General features: G+C 47.0%; 1 protein-coding gene across 1 annotated transcript in view; it reads right to left on the bottom strand.

Annotated features, from left to right (window-relative positions):
• SCEL (sciellin) overlaps positions 1 to 16,642 on the bottom strand; it is an 80,891-nt gene that overhangs the window by 11,072 nt on the left and 53,177 nt on the right. The window contains exons 14-19 of the mRNA XM_060235231.1: positions 12,484 to 12,537; positions 11,193 to 11,249; positions 9,965 to 10,027; positions 5,657 to 5,743; positions 2,048 to 2,116; positions 456 to 530 (exon numbers count right to left, since the gene is read on the bottom strand). Of these exons, the coding sequence (XP_060091214.1) occupies positions 456 to 530; positions 2,048 to 2,116; positions 5,657 to 5,743; positions 9,965 to 10,027; positions 11,193 to 11,249; positions 12,484 to 12,537 (405 nt within the window). The remainder of the gene's footprint in view (positions 1 to 455; positions 531 to 2,047; positions 2,117 to 5,656; positions 5,744 to 9,964; positions 10,028 to 11,192; positions 11,250 to 12,483; positions 12,538 to 16,642) is intronic.

Below are 16,642 nucleotides of genomic sequence, written 5' to 3'. Positions count from 1 at the left end.
TGCCTGTGTGAATGAGCCACACAGACCTAACTCTTGGGCAGAACCGTTCTCATATCCCCTGGATATCAATTCACATGTCCCCTGCCAATCATCAGGAATACAGTTGTGGGGAAATCAAGTTGCATTCGTGTGCAAACCAGGGAAGAGTTTTAAGGTCAATTGGCAAAGTGCTTTTTCACAGTTTACTTTCTCCCGGCTTTTCCCCTCCCCTCCAATGATAGTGCATGTCAGAGCTTTTTTTCTGTAGCAGGAACGCCTTTGCATATTAGGCCACACCCCCTGATATAGCCAATCCTCCTGGAGTTTGCAGTTTGCCCTGGAAGAAGAGCCCTGGAAGCTCTTGGAGGATTAGCTACATCAGGAGTGTGTGGCCTAATATGCAAAGGCGTTCCTGCAACGGAAGAAGCCCTGGTGCATGTGCACACTCACTCACACACACACACACAATATCCTACCTGTCAGAAGTTGAGTAAACAGTTTTAATAGATTTGCCATGGAAGGTGTCTTCATACGCATCATGGGGAAATTGGCTGCAATACAATGAACATGCACCAAGCAATGAATGACAATCTTCACTTTTCAGTTTTGCACTTCAGAGAGAATATCATTAATCAACATAAAAGCCATCTACTTAAAGCCAAGGGCCGGCTGAAACAGTGCACTGACATACCAAAAGGGGGTATTTTACACTTCTCTAAAAACCCCATTTGGGAGGGAAGAAGTCAGATCTTATTTCAGAAAAAAATAAAGCATTGCGGAACAAGGCAAGACGCATTTCAGATTAAGAAAACATAAAAAAAAATTGTTTTATGTTTTACAACGTATTGCACTGTTCCTCTGGCTCAGATAAGGGCAGCACTCACTGCCGGCACTAGACACAGACTGACAGTGCAAAGAGGGAAGGAAGGTCAGTATTGAACTAGGCCCATGAGGGTTTGTGTACATATTTAATGCCCCCCTACATGAAACTGAGAGGGTGCAATTCCATGTGAGGTCGACTGTGCCACATGAAAGAGTAGGCCAGAACGTGCTGCATTTTTGTCTTTGTTCCCTATGCATTATTTAGAATCTGGGTAGTGGTAAAGGAAGGGTGTTCCCATTCAGCCAAACAGCTGAATTTGTAAAGATTTTTTTTTTGTCTCCCTGTGATTTCAGGTCTGAATGAGACACTGCACACAGTTGCACATAATATTAACCCAACAGCCCTTTTAAAAGAGGGAACACTACTCTGGAGGGCTGATTCAGATCAGAAAAGCAGCAGAGAGAGTGACAGACAGACAGAGAGGGAGGGAGGGAGACATAGAGGGAGAGAGACAGAGAGAGAGGGAGAAAGAGAGGGAGAGAGACAGAGAGGGAGAGAGAGATGGGGGGGGAGACAGAAAGACAGAGACACAGAATGGGGGAGAGAGAACCTTCCTGCTATTTCCTGCTACAAATTGTCCCTACAAGCAGCTTATGGAGTTCCTATGGTTGCCAACTCTGGTTTAGGGAATTCCTGGAGATTTTGGGGGCGGAGCCTGGGGAGAATGGTCCTTTTGGGAACATATTATCTGTTATCTGGTCCTTTTTGGGGGTGGGGGGAATAATCCTATTATCCCAAGAATGCAGAAAGCTCTACGTTGTTGCTTTATAAGGTTTCAAATAGCTTTATAGATGCTATTAAAATATACATAAAAGACTACATATATGAAAAATGTACACATTAGAGAATCTTAATTATGAATGTAACATTGCTGAAGTCAAAACTCAAGGTGGAGTTAAGGCATAACTTAGTGATATGTTGGACTTTGGCCATAGCCTCTAAATATTGACCTCCCCCACCTCGTTGGGTATGCATTTAGCTCTTGTATTTTATCCTAGGATATCATTAAAAGAATTAAACACATCATCCAAAGTTTTCTGTACACTGAAGAAATCAGATTAGCTGAGCCACCGCGGAAAAATAACATCACTTATTGTTTAAACACAGTTGTGTTTAAACAGTTATTTTTGAAATTAGTAAACATGACAATAGTTGAGAAAAATACTGTGTGTATTTTTCGGGTACCTATTCTCAAATGTCCTTGTGTACACAATAGTGTCCTTTGGATGTGAGCAACTGCTCGAGGCATTATAGCTGAAATACATACAAAAATGTAGAGCACTTCATTCTCTAAAAACAAATACACACAAATAACAAAAAGAGACGACGCCATGTAGCATTACTTCCCGAACCAGGCTCTATTACTCATTTTAGACCTCAGAGTTGCCTAAATAAAACTCATTTTTTCAGGGCTTTTTTTGTAGGAAAAGCCCAGCAGGAATTCATTTGCATATTAGGCCACACACCCCGATGTCGCCATTGTTTCATACAGGGCCTTTCTGTAGAAAAAGCCCAGCAGGGATTCGTTTGCATATTAGGCCACACCCCTTGATGCCATGCCAGCTGGAACTGCATTCCTGTGCGTTCCTGCTAAAAAAAGCCCTGCTTTTTAAAAAATACTGAATACAGAACAAAGTTTGAGTCCAGTAGCACCTTTAAGAACAATGAAGTTTAATTCTGAGAATAAACTTTTCTGTGCATGCACACTTCATCAGATATCTGAAGAAATGTGCATGCCCATGGAAGCTTCTACCCAGTGGTGGATTGGGGCTAAAAATATTGGTTGCCAGGAGACAAAGGGTCCCACCCACAACTATATCATTTACTTTTTATAAGAAATAAATAAAATTTTCAAAAATATATGAGTGGAAAAAAAGGCACAATTAAAACTTTTGCAGAATAAATGTATATATTGTGGGAATCATGCCCTGGTTCTCAGGTCCCACAAAGACCACAGACAGGAACGTAGGTGAGACCATGTGTCTGGCATACCAGCCTGGAGCCCTGCGTTTCCCATTGTGTCTGAAGAGTCAAAAGGGCACAGGCATTTCACATCCGTGTTCACCCACATTCTCAGTTCCTTATGCTGACACAAGCAGTATTGACAAATTGATGACCGTATTGAATCCTGTAAACAAGTATAGAATTGGTCTTCCTTGAACAGATGCTTCCTGTTGTTTGTTTAAACACTATGTACTAAGCAAATATGTAGCTTCATGACAGGATGTATAAATAAAGTGAAGGTTGGCTAAAGAAGTCAGACCTCTCTGCTTCCTCAAGATACATGGGTCGAGTGATCATTCCTTCCATATATATTTTTCGTAATTACAGTGTACATATATTGTACATTTTACTGGCAGTATGCAGTAGATATTAAATGTAAATACGGATTGCATTTTCTCCAGGGGAGCTGATCCCTGCCAGCTGGAGATCAGTTGTAAAAGCAGGAGATCCCCAGGCCCCACCTGGAGGCTGGCAACCCTAAATACAATGTAAATTTTAGTTGCATTCCAGTAATAGTATTGGAACTTCTCTTATATTTTCAAGCTACTAGAAGGACATTAACCTTTTAAACGTATTATCTAATGTTTAAGAGGGCCCACTTCATCAGGGGCTTGCATGCCATTGGGACACCGTGGCCAGTCTGCCACTGCTTCTACCCAGAACTAAACTTCGTTGGTCTTAAAGGTGCCCCAGGACTCAAACCTTGTTCTACTGCTTCAGACCAACACGGCTGCCCACCTGAATCTATCTGGATAAATACAGATAGATGTTTATGCAGCAGAACATGCATATAACCAGTTAGAAACTTGAACCAATCAAATTAGAAGTAAATGTAGTGCTTTTTTTGGCGAAAACGGCCAGCAGGAGCTCATTTGCATATTAGGCCACACACCCCGATGCCAAGCCAGCCGGAACTGTGTTCCTGTGCGTTCCTGCTCAAAAAAAGCCCTAGAGGTAACAACACTGATTCTGCAGGAGGGTATAATTCCAGCGGCCTCCTGATGAAGGTCTCCAGGGATCCTGTTGTAGTCTGGTGCTTAACAAAAAGTAAAGTAGCCACCAGGTGAGCCCCAACGAGGGGAGGGTGTTCTAAAGGCAAGGGGCCACCATAGAAAATGCCCTGTCTCTGGTTGCCACCAACCTCACCTCTGAAGGTGGGGTCTAGAGTTGCAACCTCCAGGTGCTGGCTGGAGATCTCCTGGAATTACAACCAATCTCCAGGTGACCCAGAGAAAATGACCAGTTTGGAAGGTACAATCGATGGCATTATACCCTACTAAAGTCCCTCCCAAGCCCCACCTTCCTCAGGCTCCACCCCCAAAAATCTCCAGGTATTTCCCAACCCAGAACTGGCAATCCTAGTGGGGATGTGGACAGCAGGGCTTTAATGGCAGATCTTAACTGGCATGCTGAATAGTGTGGGAGAAGAAAGCTTCCTCAGGAGATTGTGTGTCTTTGGAGGCTAGATGGCCATCTGACAGCAATGAGGATCCTGTGAATTTAGGGGGAGGTATTTGTGAATTTCCTACATTGGTTGGACTAGATGACCCCGGAGGTCCATTCCAATTCTATTATTCTAAGACAGTCCTTCAGAAACCCTGACCCAAAGCTTTAAAAGTAACAACCAGCACTTTGAATTGTGTCCAGAAACAGATGGGTAGCCTGCATGGCACAAGGATATCACTGGGGTTTCCCCTGCTGGTCCATGGCAGGCCAAAGCCCCCCAAAGCAAGGGAAACCCCACGGGGGCCTGGGGGCTGGGAACCCTAGGTTGATACCATTGACCATGGTATCCTTCTGGCTGGGATGAGAGGAGGGGTACCATGCTTCAGTGGTTCTGCTCTTATTCGACTAGCTGATTCCAGAAGGTGATGTTGGAGGACTTTTGCTAAACTCTGTGACGTTTACTCTGTGGGGTCCTGCCAGGATTCATCTTGGAGTGCTGTTGGATCCTAGCCTATGGTTGGAGGATCAGCTCTCTTTCATGGCATGGAGTGCCTTTTGTAGGCTTTGGCTGATACACCAGCTATCTCCAGGGCTAGATTAACAATTAGGCCAAGTAGGCACTTGCCTATGGGCCTCCATGCCTTTAGGGGCCCCGGGCTAGCTCCCCCCCCGCAATTCCCTCCTTGCTTGCAGCCCTCCCAGCCTGCACCCGACCCACTCTTTGCCCGACTTGCCTGATGCGGCTGCTGGCGTTGTCGCCAAGTTTGCCTCTCTTTCCCTCTCCCCTGCAGCTTTGTCAAAGGGGCTTTTGAGAAGGTGGCTGCAGCGGGGGCCATGGGCAGCAGGGCGGGCGTTCCAGCTCTGAGATAATTTGCAAAGGGGCTCCTAAGATTTTGACTGCCTAGGGGACTCCACAGGGTTTAATCCGGTACTGGCTATATCCCTCCACTGAAAAGCATGATCAGGCCACGGGGACCCAGGTTAGATTACTGTGGTGTGCTCTGTGTAGCAGTCTACTGTCTACTGTCTACTGTCAGGGGTTGGATACAGCAGTCTACTGTCAGGGGTTGGATACAGGGATTGCTTCACTACAATTCTGAAAGCTCTGCACTCGCCTCCCATTGGTTTCTGGGCACTGTCCAGCGTGCGGGTGGCTTACCTTGAAGGTTCTAAATGGTTTGGGGCCAGGGGACTTGAAAGACTGCCTCCTCCCACCCTGTGCAGTTGAGGTCCCCTTCTCCAGACTTCCTCTGCACAATCATTGTGCTTTTACGCCAAGGACAGTATTTTGCAGCTAGAGAAAAAAAACCCAGTCAGCCCATTTATGAATTTAAATTACGGTACCTGGATCCCCTTGTAACCTGGTATGAATGGTTGGTATCCAAACGTTTGTCTGGAGTATTGGCCGATTCACAGTCTTGTTCAGATACCCTGAGGGGGATGGAATTGTAAGACAACTCAGAAAAGTATATTCCTTATTTTTACCTTCTTATGCACATAAAATATTCTTTTTAAAAAAAAAAAAGCATTTAAAGAAGACAGAGGAAAAACTTTTTAAAAAACATTTAAAGAAGACAGAAGAAAGTATATTCCTTATTTATACCTTTTTTACGCTCATAAAATATTCTTTTTTTAAAAAGCATTTAAAGAAGATAGAGGTGGGGGGAATTTCCCACAAGCATGTGGTCGCTGCAAACTTTCACGTTGGCTACTCTGCCTTGAACATCTGTTATTCCTGTGCTCATCCGTAAGCTCTCCTCAGTGAATGGTCCTTGGTGCCAGGCACAATTGTACATGCACAATGTGTACTCTGAATGAACTAGGCCTCTTCATTGTTTCTCCAGGCTACTGCAGGGAGACTCATCTGAGAGGCAAGAATGAAGGCCATTCTTCTTCGCATACAGTCTTTGGCAGCATTCCTACTCCTGGCTTGAAGTGGCTCACTCTGAAGTCAAAGAGATTTTATAGCTGCAATGAAAGCGGTCCCTCAAAGGCCTAATTCTTTCGAACAGTCTAAGGGCTGAGGGAAGTGAGCAGCTGTGGTGCAGGTTAGATAAAATGGAGGGGCAGGAAACTGGAACAAAGTGTCCCCTCTTTGGTTCAGGGCTGGTGCTTCCATTAGACTGCCTGAGACAGCTGCCTGGGATGCAGCCCAGGGGAGAGGACACCAGTTTTGGCCCTCTCTCCCACCCTCACCTCTGTGGCAAAGGAAGTTTGTGAGTCTGGTGGCGCAGCTCCTGCATCTCAGAGCGCACTGCTGCTGGGTTGCCATCGCTCCATCTCCCAGCTTCCGGAAGCTTCCAGAAGCTTCTGGAAGCCAGGAGGTGGAGAGACAGCAGCCCAGTGGTAGGTATGTGCGCTCTGAGACACAGGAAATGTGCCACGCTGCCGGGCTCATCATGGAGGGAAGGTGCAAGCTGCAGGGCAGGGGGTGGTGCCTTGCCTGGGCGCAGCCTTGCACCAGCACCCAAACCCCAGCACTGCTTTGGTCTAACTTAAATAGAAAGTGGAAGAGGTAAAAGGCCGTCCCTGTAGCGTCTCGTGTAAACTGTGTTGACATAGGATTCTCAAGAGCTACCCATCTCTGGGGGTGTGGAATGATATGTATAGCTCCATCTCATCAGATTTCAGAAGCTAAGCAGGGTTGGTAAGTTGGTGGGGACCACCAAGGAAGACTCTGCAGAGGCCGGCAATGGCAAATCACCTCTGCTTCTCCCTTGCCTTGAAAACCCCTTGGTGTGTCGTCACTCGCAACTTGACGACACACACATACAGATGGATCTTTGGTGTACAAACTAAGCACATTTTGGCAGCATTACACGAGTTGTGGCCCAGTTTCAAGAAGGTGCTGAGCTCATGCAAAGCCAAACAGGGAAGCCATTTTGCCTCACTGGCCTCATACTTAAATCAGGCCTTAACTAATTTCAGTGACGAAAAGTGGCATACTCTGATGATCACTAAAGCTGAAAATTCTTGTAAGTATATATGTGAATAAACCTCATAGAGCGCATTAAGACTTTTTTTTTTTGTACACATGCACAAGGACTGGGTTGTGCAATAGGGTTACCAAGTCCCTCCGCCGCTGAAATGGGGGACTTCTCTCTCACACACAAATTAGTATGGTACCATAGAATTTTACCACAAATCCTAGAGTGTCCCCAACATGACATGCCCAGCTCGATGATGTCACTTCCGGATGACATCATCATGCAGGGCACATCACACGATTCATGGCCTAGGCTTCGAGTGAGAGGCCTGCTTTGTGGTGGCGGGCTGGGACCCACCACCCTGGGGGATCCCCCACCCTGGCAGGAGCTTGCCAGTCCCATTGCACAAAGAAATGTGAAAACCAAAATATCTATAAGAATATGAGACCACCATGCAGCCCTTGGTTATTCGTTGACTATTCTGAAACAAGGCAGAGTAGCCTAAAGACCAGTATCTCCATAGGAATCTGCAGGACTCCCCAGATGCTACAACTCAAGGGCAACCAATGAACCTGATGGACAGTAGGTTCAGGACAGAAATACTACTTTACACAGAGAGTGATTAAAATGTGGAGTTCACTGCCGGAGGGTGTAGTGATGCCCATTGGAATCAACAGCTTTAAGAGGAGAATAGATCGTTTCATGAAGGATCCATTTATTAATGGTTACTCGCTATGGTGACTGTTGTGTCCTAGGCTCAAATGGGAGAACTGTTACTTTTGGAGGGAAGCTGAACAAGCCAGAGCTTGAACTCCACACCAGGGTTCCAGAGAAGGCCTAAGCATGCCCAATCGGGGGAAGGATTGAAACATAAGTAGCCAATCAACATCCAGGCTCATACTGTACCCTGATAGGCCCTTAGGGCCCTGTAAATAGCCAATCCATGTAGATAGTTAAGGACCAATCAGAAGGGGGCAAGAATTGTATAAAGGAGCGGGAAGTTTGAACAGAGCTCAGTGTGTGTGTTGTGTGGTGTTCCTGAACTAAAGCTTGCTGAAATCACTCTCTGACTCTGGTCTCTTACTGCGCCGACCCCAGTACTCTACAGTGACTAAGGCACCTCCATATTCAGAGGCACTAAGCTTCTGAATCCCAGAGCTAGAGGAGGCAATACCAGGGGAAGGCCTCAGCCTTTATGCCTTGATGTTGGCTGTCCAGAGGAACTGATTGGCCACTATGTGAGACAGGAGACTAGACTGTATGGAGCCCTGGATGGACAGGGCTCTTTTTAGGTTCTTGTGTTAAGAAAACGTAGTTTGTGGGTTGCCATCAAAAGCACTTAGCAAATTTAAATAGGCTTTTGAAAGTTAATAGACAATCTAATCCCCCATGGTGCATGCACACCCCATTGCCCATGTCGTTCTTTACATCAGATCCCCTAATGTCAATGTTCTTCTCCTATGGACTTCTCTTCCACATGTATAGAGCCATGCCTGCACAGGTATCGTGCCATCAAATTGTTCACAGAGTGAGGTGTGGGTACATCATGCTCTTAATTTCTTGCATTACAGAACATAGAGTAAATATATCAAGCCCTTTTTACAATGCATACAGTTTGCAGAGCCCTGACTCAGATGGCCCAAGCTAGCCTAATATTGTCTGTTCTCAGAAGCTAAGCAGGGTCAGCTGTGGTTAGTACCTGGATGAGAGACCATCAAAAATGTTCAGGGTTGCTACCAAACTGCAGGCATCGACAAACCACCTCCATTCGTCTCTTGCCTTGGAAATCCTATGGGATCACCATAAACTGCCTGCAATCCGGCAGAACTTTCCACCACTACCATAGTTTGGGCTTATTTATTTATTTACAAGGCAGATGTAAAAATGCTCCGTGGTATCCCTAACAATAATCCAAAAGCAATCAAAGGACCTAGCAACAATAGCATGCATTTAATCCACCCCAGAAAAGGCAACTGCTACATTATAATATTTACACCATAACTCTGAGAGCCCGACTGGCACTCTGATAACAATATCTGAGCGGCAACATAACAGGAGTAATAATGTCAGGAATATGTGAGCGCCGATGCAACAATAGCAGCGATGGTAAACGGATCGTGGATGGCTAGCCTAGAGTTCTGCAAATTGGTATAGTGTTGTTTTGTTATATTGTCTTGTTTTTAAGCTGAATTGTTGATTTTTAAAATGTTGTTAGCCGCCCTGAGCCCGTTAGGGGAGGGTGAGATACAAATCTAATGAAATGGATGGATGGGTGGACGGACGGATGGATGGACGGACGGATGGACGGACAGACAAACAGATTAGATAGATGATTAGATAGATTAGATAGGATAGATTAGATTAGATTAGATAGACAGACAGACGGACAGACAGACAGACAGATTAAAAACAACTCCACTGCACACCACAAGCATGAATTCTCCCTCTGGCCACCCAGTAAGAGTTCTCCTGTCACCAAAAAGCCCTGCTAAAGGGCTTTGCTTTGAACATCTTGAGAAACGTCAGCTGAGGTGCAGCCCTCTTTACTTCCTCATATGCTGAACTGCTTGATCAAAGAACATTGAAGGAGGGGTGCAATTATGATGGGCTAAAAGTGCAAAATTGTTGGAGAGCTACCTAGTTTTCATGGATTGTTTTCAGTCGGTCATATATGGCAAGTAGTCCAGGATCACGATGGTTGAAAGAAATCAGATTTTAGACTCACCACTTTTTATTCTGATCCACAGTAAGAGGTCTTATTACAATGAGGTCATCGAGCTCTTGGCTTCTGTCAAAGAGAGGATAAACCCTAACATGAAGACTTCAAACACTCCTTTATAGGATATTGGGACTGCTCTTATTGAGGGGGAGGGGTGGAAATTAACAATTTGATCGAAGCTTCTCTTATTTCAAGTCATTTTAGCAGTCTTTCTTAACAGCTAATAGCTGTACACTGACTTAGAAGTAAGTACCACTGTTTTCTTGGACTAGATGGTGTAGAGAGCCAGTTTGGTGTAGTGGTGTATCTGGGAGAACTGGGTTTGATTCCCCACTCCTCCACTTGCAGCTGCTGGAATGGCCTTGAGTCAGCCATAGCTCTGGCAGAGGTTGTCCTTGAAAGGGCAGCTGCTGAGAGAGTCCTCTCAACCCCACCCACCTCACAGGGTGTCTGTTGTGGGGGAGGAAGGTAAAGGAGATTGTGAGCCACTCTGAGTCTCTGATTCAGGGAGAAGGGCGGGTTATAAATCTGCAATTCTTCTTCTTCTATGGGGGTTGTTTCCACGTAAAAGTGCACAGAATTACAGCATAAATCAGTAATACCCTAGTCTACAGTTAATCTACAGTTGCCAACTCTTGGTTGGGAAATACCTGGAGATTTTGGAGGTGGGGCCTGAGGAGGGCAAGGTTTGGAGAGGGGAGGGACCTTTCTAGGGTATAATGCCATAGAGGCCACCCTCCAAAGTACATCTCCAGGTGAACACCATTAGAGGCCACCCTCCACCATTTTCCCCAGGTGAACAAATCTCCATTGTCCGGAGATCGCTTGTAATTCCAGGAGATCTCCAGGCCCCACTTGGAGGTTGGAAACCCTGCCCTAATCTCAGTCCCAAGCTAGATGTGACAGCGGCCATGGGGCCAACCTTTGGCCAACAAGGTCATTTTAGAGGGAAATTTAGAACTTTAAAATGGCTGTGTGGGCTTGATCCTGGTTAGGCCTGCAGCACAACGGAAACAAGTAATCTTATCTCCTTCCTCTGTGCCCTTTAAAGTGCCAAAACAGACCTATGCCAGAAGGATCGAAGGGTAAACTGGCTCCTCAGGCTGGCAGCTCCTATGCTGCGGCACTTATGGGATGTGTCTTTTCAGCTCAAAGGAATATGCAAAAGCACAAGTAACATTTACCCTTAGGCAGGCAGGTTTCCCTGATGCATGAAGAAGAGCTAAAGCACTACCTTTTGTTTTGTGATGCGGCGTTATTGACATCAATGAAGTCATCAAGATCTCTTCCTCTGTGAGAAAACAAGAAGATAAGCATCAGGATGATGATGATGACGACGACTGCAGATTTATACCCCGCCCTTCTCTCTGAATCTAAGAGTCAGAGCGGCTTACGATCTCCTATGTCTTCTCCCCCCACAACAGACACTCTGTGAGGTGGGTGGGGCTGAGAGGGCTCTCACAGCAGCTGCCCTTTCAAGGACAACCTCTGCCAGAGCTATGGCTGACCCAAGGCCATTCCAGCAGGTGCAAGTGGAGGAGTGGGGAATCAAACCCGGTTCTCTCAGATAAGAGTCCGCACACTTAACCACTACACCAAACTGGCTGGTGGGAGGTGTGCCTTCTTTGGAAGAGATGGGGCAGTTCTGGCTGCATACAGCTTTGGTTTATCCCCTGATTTCCACGCGCATTTTTGCACCTTTTCACTTTGTTATGTTTTGCTTTTTTTTTTTACTCCCAAGGTTTTATTCTGGCTCCTTTGAGACCATTCCCCCCCTCCCCCCAATGTTTTTCTGGAAGCTGATTTTGAGTCAGTTTTTTCCTAGTGTGTAAGGTTTCTATTGGGTTTTTTTTTGTCCCACCCACTTCCAGCCCAGTTTTCAATTATCAGGCAGTTGTCATCATTAAACCATCATTAAACCAGAGAGTGAGAGACCAAACTATACATACACCGAGGAAAGAAACACTAGTAGCCATTTAAAGTTTAAACCCCTGCTTTCTGCTCCCACAGCTTTTTTTGGAGAGCAGAATGGAGGGGTTTCAATGGCTCTGAGCTGCTTACACCAAACAGCTGAGCTCAGTTCTTTTCATGAAGACCCCTGCTTTCATGGGGAGCAGAAAGCAGGGGTTTCAATGGCTCCGAGCCACTTAAGCCAAACAGCTGAGCTCAGTTCTTTTCATAGGGAGCAGAAAGCAAGGGTCTCAATGGCTCTGAGCCATTTACACCAAACAGCTGAATTCAGCTTCCTTTCATGAAGACCCCTGATTTCTGCTCTTCACAAACCACCACGAACTGCATCATAGAAGTTTGTGGTGGTTCTTCAGTTTGCAAACATCACATTGCAAACCATGAAGTGGCCAAAACTGGTGACAAACTTTAGTGCATCAGCTGGCTCCTGCTCATCCCTAATCTTGAGTTACAAGTGGTCTTGAGAACTCTTCCACGGAATGGTAGTTAGTAAATTCTCTAAACAAAGACAGTAATGCTGATTTCAAAACTATATTAAATTAGAAACATAGACTTACCCTTTGTTATATCCATTAGATGCAGAATTCACTTTGATGAGATCATCAAGGGTTCTATGAGGATGAAACAGAAACAAAAGCAGTTGCAGGCAGCACACTTGATCTTCTTAGTTTTCAGAATGAAGAGACAGGAAGGAATTTGTGTGTTCCTAGCACTTTAATGACTACATGATCAACTCCAGCCAAGTCAAATTGTCACCAGATATAAAATTTACCAGAAATTTCTGAAATAAAAAAAATAAAGCCATAGGAAGGAGGGAAGAATTCTCATCTACCATCGTTACCATCAGGTAGATTTCATCGCAAGAGCCCCGTGGCACAGAGTGGTAAAGCTGCAGTACTGCAGTCGCAGCGCTCTGCTCACGACCTGAGTTCGATTCCAGAGGAAGCTGATTCAGGTAGCCGGCTCCAAGTTGACTCAGACTTCCATCCTCCTGAGGTCGGTAAAATGAGTCCCCAGCTTGCTGGGGGGAAAGTGCACATGACTGGGGAAGGCAATGGCAAACCACCCCGTAAAAAGTCTGCCGTGAAAACGTTGTGAAAGCAACGTCACCCCAGAGTCTTGGATGACACTTCCACCTTAGACCCATACCAGTCCGGCTTCTGCCCGGGCCATGGGACGGAGACAGTGTTGGTCACCCTCATGGATGACCTCCGGCGACATCTGGATCGAGGCGGCTCGGCAGTATTGCTGTTGTTAGACCTATTGGCTGCGTTCGATATGGTCGACCATCGGCTGCTGACCCACCGCCTCGCCGACGCAGGAATCCGGGGGCTAGCCTTACAGTGGCTTTCCTCCTTCCTTGAGGGTCGGGGACAAAGGGTGGCGATTGGAGGAGAGCTGTCCCAGAGGCGCTTACTTAATTGTGGGGTGCCTCAGGGGGCAGTTCTCTCTCCGATGTTGTTTAACATCTTCATGCGCCCCCTTGCCCAGATTGCCCGAAGGTACGGACTGGGCTGTCACCAGTATGCTGATGACACCCAGCTCTATCTATTGATGGGCGGCCGGACTGGTGACGTCCCTGAAAACCTGGACCGGGCGCTGCAAGCCGTGGCAGGGTGGATCAAGTCGAATGGGCTGAAGTTGAATCCAGCGAAGACAGAGGTCCTTTGCGTGGGTCGCGGCAGGCCAGGGGAGGAGATCTCCCTACCAGCCTTTGACGGTGCATCGCTGATACCAGTGCGCAGGGTCAAGAGCTTGGGAGTGCTTCTGGAGCCTTCCTTGACAATGGAGGCACAGATAGCAGCCACTGCTAAAGCCGCCTTTTTCCATCTTAGGAGGGCAAAGCAGCTGGCCCCCTTCCTGGAACGCGGCGACCTAGCAACAGTGATCCATGCAACGGTCACCTTGAGGTTGGACTACTGTAATGCCCTCTACATGGGGCTGCCCCTGTACCGAACTCGGAAACTGCAGCTAGTGCAGAATGCGGCGGCCAGGCTGTTGGTGGGACTACCTCAGTGGGAACACATGCAGCCTAGGTTGCGGGAGCTGCACTGGCTGCCAATCATGTTCCGAGTTCGTTACAAGGCGCTGGTTATTACCTTTAAAGCCCTATATGGCCGCAGACCTGCCTACCTTATGGACTGCCTCTCTCCATATATCCCCCAGAGAGCACTGAGATCTAGCTCCCAAAACCTCTTAAAAATCCCTGGACCAAGCGAGGCCAAACTGAAAAGAACCCAAGAGTAGGCCTTCTCAATAACGGCTCCCCATTGGTGGAATCAACTACCTGCGGAGGTTCGAGCCCTGCGGGACTATAATCAGTTCCGCAGGGCCTGTAAAACTGTCCTTTTTCAAATGGCCTACAAGATGGAATCCTGAGGTGACACCTAGCCATCTGATATACACTGTGTTGTACTGTAGCACCTTTAATTATTGTGGTTTTAATTAACTTATTTAAATGTATTTTATTGTATAATGTATTTATTGTAACCATGGCACTTTCTATGTCTGTGAGCCGCCCTGAGCCTGCCTCGGAGGGCAGAGCGGGATATAAATAAAAGTTATTATTAAGTTATTATATTATATTATTTTGAGGCACTTCCCTGGCTGTCTGGAAGACCAGAAAGCGCCCAGGGAGTGACTGAGAAGCACACAAGTGCTCCGGAAGGTCCTCCAGGGTGCACACAGCCCATCCAGGGGCGGGCCACATGCCATCTGGAGGCTCCCAGCTGCTCCTTTTCTGGCCAGCTCTCTTTGGGGTGGCTTCATGCCCAGGGCCGGCACTGGGTTTTCTACCGCTGGAGGCAGACCCCAGCTAAGCACCCCTCCTCTAATCTTTTAGAAAAAAACATGTGCGTGCGCTGTATGCGCATGCGGCACAATGATGTCATAAAAAGTGACGTCATTAAGCAGCCCCCGTCCCCCTCAGGTTTCCACATTGGGGTGGGAGGTGGGGGGAGCTGACAGTTGTTGCACGTGGGGCACAAGTCCCTTCCTGCAGCACAGAAAGGCTGATGGGGGACGGTGGAGCTGACGGTCGCCTCCCACACACCCCTTCCCCGCTCAGTCTTTCTGCAGCACAGGAAGCTGATGGGGGGGAGGGGGAGCTGACGGCCGCCTCCCGCGTGACTTTCAAGGTATGGGACGCAAGCCCCAGCCCGGCTCATGGTGCCCTAAGCAGCCGCCTCCCCAGCCTACTCCCACATGCCGGCTCTGTTCATGCCGCCCCAAACAGGTCATCTGTTGTCAGTCATAGAGCTTTAAAATCCAAAGCTCGTCTGTCCCCCTTGCCTCACATAATAAGCCTCCTTACTTCTACAACAAACACATCTACTATGACTAGACTTCTCCACAACGCAATCTCAGGATGGAAGAAGAGTGTCCCGAGAGATATGTTTATATGAAAATAGGATTTCCTAGTACAGCAGCAATATTCTAGGCACCTCAAGGAAGTTTGGGAGAGGAGGAAGTCCATGTGTCCAACTCTTGGTCGTAGGGTTGGCAGCTCCAAGTTGGGAAACACCTGGAGATTTTGGAGGTGGAGCCTGAGGAGGGGAGGATTTGAGGAGGGGAGGGGCTTGAATGGGGAATAATGCCATGGAATCTATCTTCCAAAGTGTCCATTTTCTCCTTGTGAACTGACCGCTATCGCCTGAAGATCAGTTGAAAAGAGCAAGAGTCCAGTAGCACCTCAAAGACTTAAAAAACTTGTGGCAGGGTATCAGCTTTCATGAGTCACTGTTTGCTTCTTCAGATACTCATGAAAGTTCCTGCCCTGACACAGAATTTCTTTCGTGATGAAGGTTCTACTGGACTCCTGCTCTTTTTCACTGCTACAGACAGACTAACACGGATACCCATCTTGATCTATCTCCATGGAGATCGGTTGCAATCCAAGGGGATTTCCAGCTACTACCTGGAGGCTGACAACCCTACTTGGTCCATACCCCTTATCTCACCCTGCCACAGGCTCCAAGAAGGGACAGGAGAAGGAAGACCAACTGTTGTCTGAACAGGACTAGGGTTCTTTATCATTATATGTCTCTTGGCCTCTGTGTTTCTCAACAGACTACACTGGAAATGATCTCCTATATGTCCAACAAGGCAATTCTAGGCAGACTTCAGTGGTCTTAGAAGGGTATAAAAAGGTAATCCCCTGTGCAAGCAACAGGCATTTCTGACTCTAAGGTAACATCACATCACAACGTTTTCACGGCAGACTTCTTACGGGGTGGTTTGCCATTGCCTTCCCCAGTCATCTACACTCCCCCCCCCCCCCAGCAAGCTGGGGATTCATTTTACCGACCTCGGAAGGATGGAAGGCTGAGTCAACCTGGAGTCGGCTACCTGAACCCAGCTTCCGCTGGGATCGAACTCAGGTCGTGAGCAGAGAGCTTCGACTGCAGTACTGCAGCTTTACCACTCTGCACCACGGGGCTGCTTTTAGAAGGGTATAGCCAGAACTTTTTTTGTAGCAGGAACTCATTTGCATATTAGGCCATACACTCCTGATGTAACCAATCCTCCTGGAGTTTACAGTAGGCCCTGTACTAAGAGCCCTGGAAGTTATTGGAGGATTGGCTACATCAGAGGGGTGTGGCCTAATATGCAAACGAGTTCCTGCTACAAAAAAAGCCCCGGTTCTAACTCTGCTTAGGACTGCATGGAAAGTTTCTGTCTTCTCCAGGATTCTATGTTCATCTGCCAACTGGGAGC

Source organism: Heteronotia binoei, chromosome 3, assembly GCF_032191835.1.
Source record: "Heteronotia binoei isolate CCM8104 ecotype False Entrance Well chromosome 3, APGP_CSIRO_Hbin_v1, whole genome shotgun sequence".
NCBI classification, from domain to species: domain Eukaryota; kingdom Metazoa; phylum Chordata; class Lepidosauria; order Squamata; family Gekkonidae; genus Heteronotia; species Heteronotia binoei.
This window is presented reverse-complemented; position numbering and strand designations above follow the sequence as displayed.